The following is a 2,423-nucleotide window of genomic DNA, read 5'->3' as shown; positions in this document are numbered from 1 at the left end:
TAGGATCAAAATAAATTGAGCACCTTCCTCATGATACGATATATCATCTAACCAGAATTAAATTGACCACCCTTTCAACCGGAAATTTAGAATCACATTCACACGACCACCCTCTAGAGCTCTCTCACCGTATTGGTCTCATGTCCATCATAGGGGAGATAAATCGCGTGTCCCAGGATAGGTGGGGGTGGAAACTAGTGTCAAATTTCATAAAAGGATGTCCATCACCTTACTTGCTAAGCTAAAGCCATATGGACTTCAAATCACAGTCCACACTAGCATAATGCATACATATGGCCATGATGATTTGCTGGCCTCTAAGAAGAGCTCCAGCCACTATTATTGTGTTAGAAAGTCTACCTAAGTTGGAATTTTTGTTGAAGCCACACAAGCAAAATCCTGAAGTTGGTTCCTTAGATCCAAAATCTTGGATCAAAGATAGCAAAACTACAAACTGAATTGACTCCACCACCTACACAATGCATCCTAAGTTGAAAATAATTCATCATAAATTCAAAATGATGAATGTATAACAGTTATAGGAAAAGTTAAAGCAGACAAGATCGAAGAATGCCATATATGGTGTTCCATAGAATAATAAAGCAACTGAGTTTAAGGGTCGATCAAAAAACATCCATCCGGTAGCTAGTAGCTTATAGATTTCAGAACAACACAATGATGTACAAATAGATTTTTAAGAAATGTACAAAAATGTTTAAACCATAAAGCTGTATGAACAATAATCAAGAGCCAATACCTTGCAACATTAGAATCTCGAATCTGGAATCACGTGCAGCTTCCATATACTATCGCAACGAAATTCAAAGAACAAAGACAAGTGTTTCCATTCCATTCACTAATGAATGAATCTTTAACGGATACACTCAGTACCATGACACACCACTATCCAAACTATAAATAGTATCAAACAAACAGCAACATCAATTGCAAGAACAATACGAACTTGGCGACACCACTTGTTTCTTACGGTTTGAGTACTCGATCTATTCATTGAACTTACTTCTTTTGTCAACGAGATACCCGCCACAGATCCGCCTTGATTACTCGAATCCAAACTCAAAGAATCCACCTTCGTGCCTCCTTTATCTGCAGACTTCCTGTGTTCTTCTACTACACCGTTTTCTCTTACCGAAATCACATGATCTCTCATCTTTCTCTTCTCTTGTTTGCTAGATTTCCCCAATAAAGGGGCTTTTGTTGAAGCACCCATATCAAGTTGACCATTATTATCATTATAAGGTGAGGATATGGTCTCATTGCAAGTGGTACCAGTGACCTGTTCCAAAGAGGTGATCAAACGCCGAATTACAGGCACTAATTGTTCTTGCAAAACGAGTGAGTTGAGATTCGACATGCTTCGATTCGACCCCTTTTTAGCAACTTTCTTGAACTCATCTCTGACATGTTCTAGAAACTGAAGGTTCCCAGGGTTACCAAGATTCTCATCTATAATAGCAAAATAGATATACCCATCTTCCATTAGAAACCCAAAAGTTTTCTTGAACATGGTCTGAAAGTACCATTTGTGATGAGAAGGGGCTTTTTCCAGGCATAAAGCAGCCAAGTTTTCAATCTCACAATCTCCTCCACCATTATATGCATACAAAACCTTTCCCCCATTCCATACACAACAATAGTACACTGTATTACGAATCGAACCCATTTTTGCATACAAATAGAACACAATCACTCGCGCAAAACTAAAAACTGAGCAAATCAAAAACCTAGATCAGTGGTGCCCCACCAAATTTGATGCAAACAGATCTTCAACTATATCTTTTTTTTTCTTGAAACGGCAGATCCGTAACTATCCTTAACACCATAATAGGTCAAAACCCTAAATAAATTAGTAAACGCAGAAAAGGATCACAAGTTCATGTATGACAAGTAGAATTCACATCAATCCAGACTAGCCATTAACATGAATTTGAACGAAATCAAACCAGTTTTAAGAGATAGAGATAGAGAATCACCAGGTCCGTGGATGCAAGTAGATCTATGAAGAGAGTGCAGCTGTTGATTGGAAACTGGAAAGTGAAATTGTATTTAGGTACGTGGGGGAAGAAGCTGGAGGATGAAGATGAAAGAGGCTAACTACAGCTGTTGAGAGCTAAATTTTGACCGGATCAAGACTTGGACCCATTCCCCCCCTTTCCAACATATACCTATTTGTCGTCTACCATCTCCTTCTTTGAAGCTTTCAATTTACAACGACAAAACCATGCTTTCAATCACTAATCTTAATTTTACCAAAATTTCAACATATTTCATGAAATTCATTGTATATAGAAATAAATTCAAACCAAAACATAGGTCAAATACCAAAATCTAAGAGGGTGTTTGAGATTGCTTATAAAAACAATTTATTGATTTATTTCGGTATGACATTAGTAATAAGCATT

The 2,423-nt window shown here is 37.4% G+C and overlaps 1 protein-coding gene across 1 annotated transcript; it reads right to left on the bottom strand.

Annotated features, from left to right (window-relative positions):
- Positions 1 to 609: 609 nt before the first annotated feature.
- Positions 610 to 2,170, bottom strand: LOC112502236 (phytolongin Phyl1.1-like). The gene is made up of 2 exons (XM_025106094.1): positions 1,995 to 2,170; positions 610 to 1,833 (listed from the first exon to the last, which is right to left on the bottom strand). Exon 2 carries the CDS (start codon positions 1,682 to 1,684, stop codon positions 872 to 874), a length of 813 nt encoding a protein of 270 aa, XP_024961862.1. The 5' UTR covers positions 1,685 to 1,833; positions 1,995 to 2,170; the 3' UTR covers positions 610 to 871.
- Positions 2,171 to 2,423: the final 253 nt, after the last annotated feature.

This window comes from Cynara cardunculus, unplaced genomic scaffold (genome assembly GCF_001531365.2).
Source record: "Cynara cardunculus var. scolymus isolate 2C unplaced genomic scaffold, CcrdV1 Un_Scaffold_1109, whole genome shotgun sequence".
NCBI classification, from domain to species: Eukaryota; Viridiplantae; Streptophyta; class Magnoliopsida; order Asterales; family Asteraceae; genus Cynara; species Cynara cardunculus.
The sequence above is the reverse complement of the archived record's forward strand: the minus strand, read 5'-3'. Positions and strand labels throughout refer to the sequence as shown.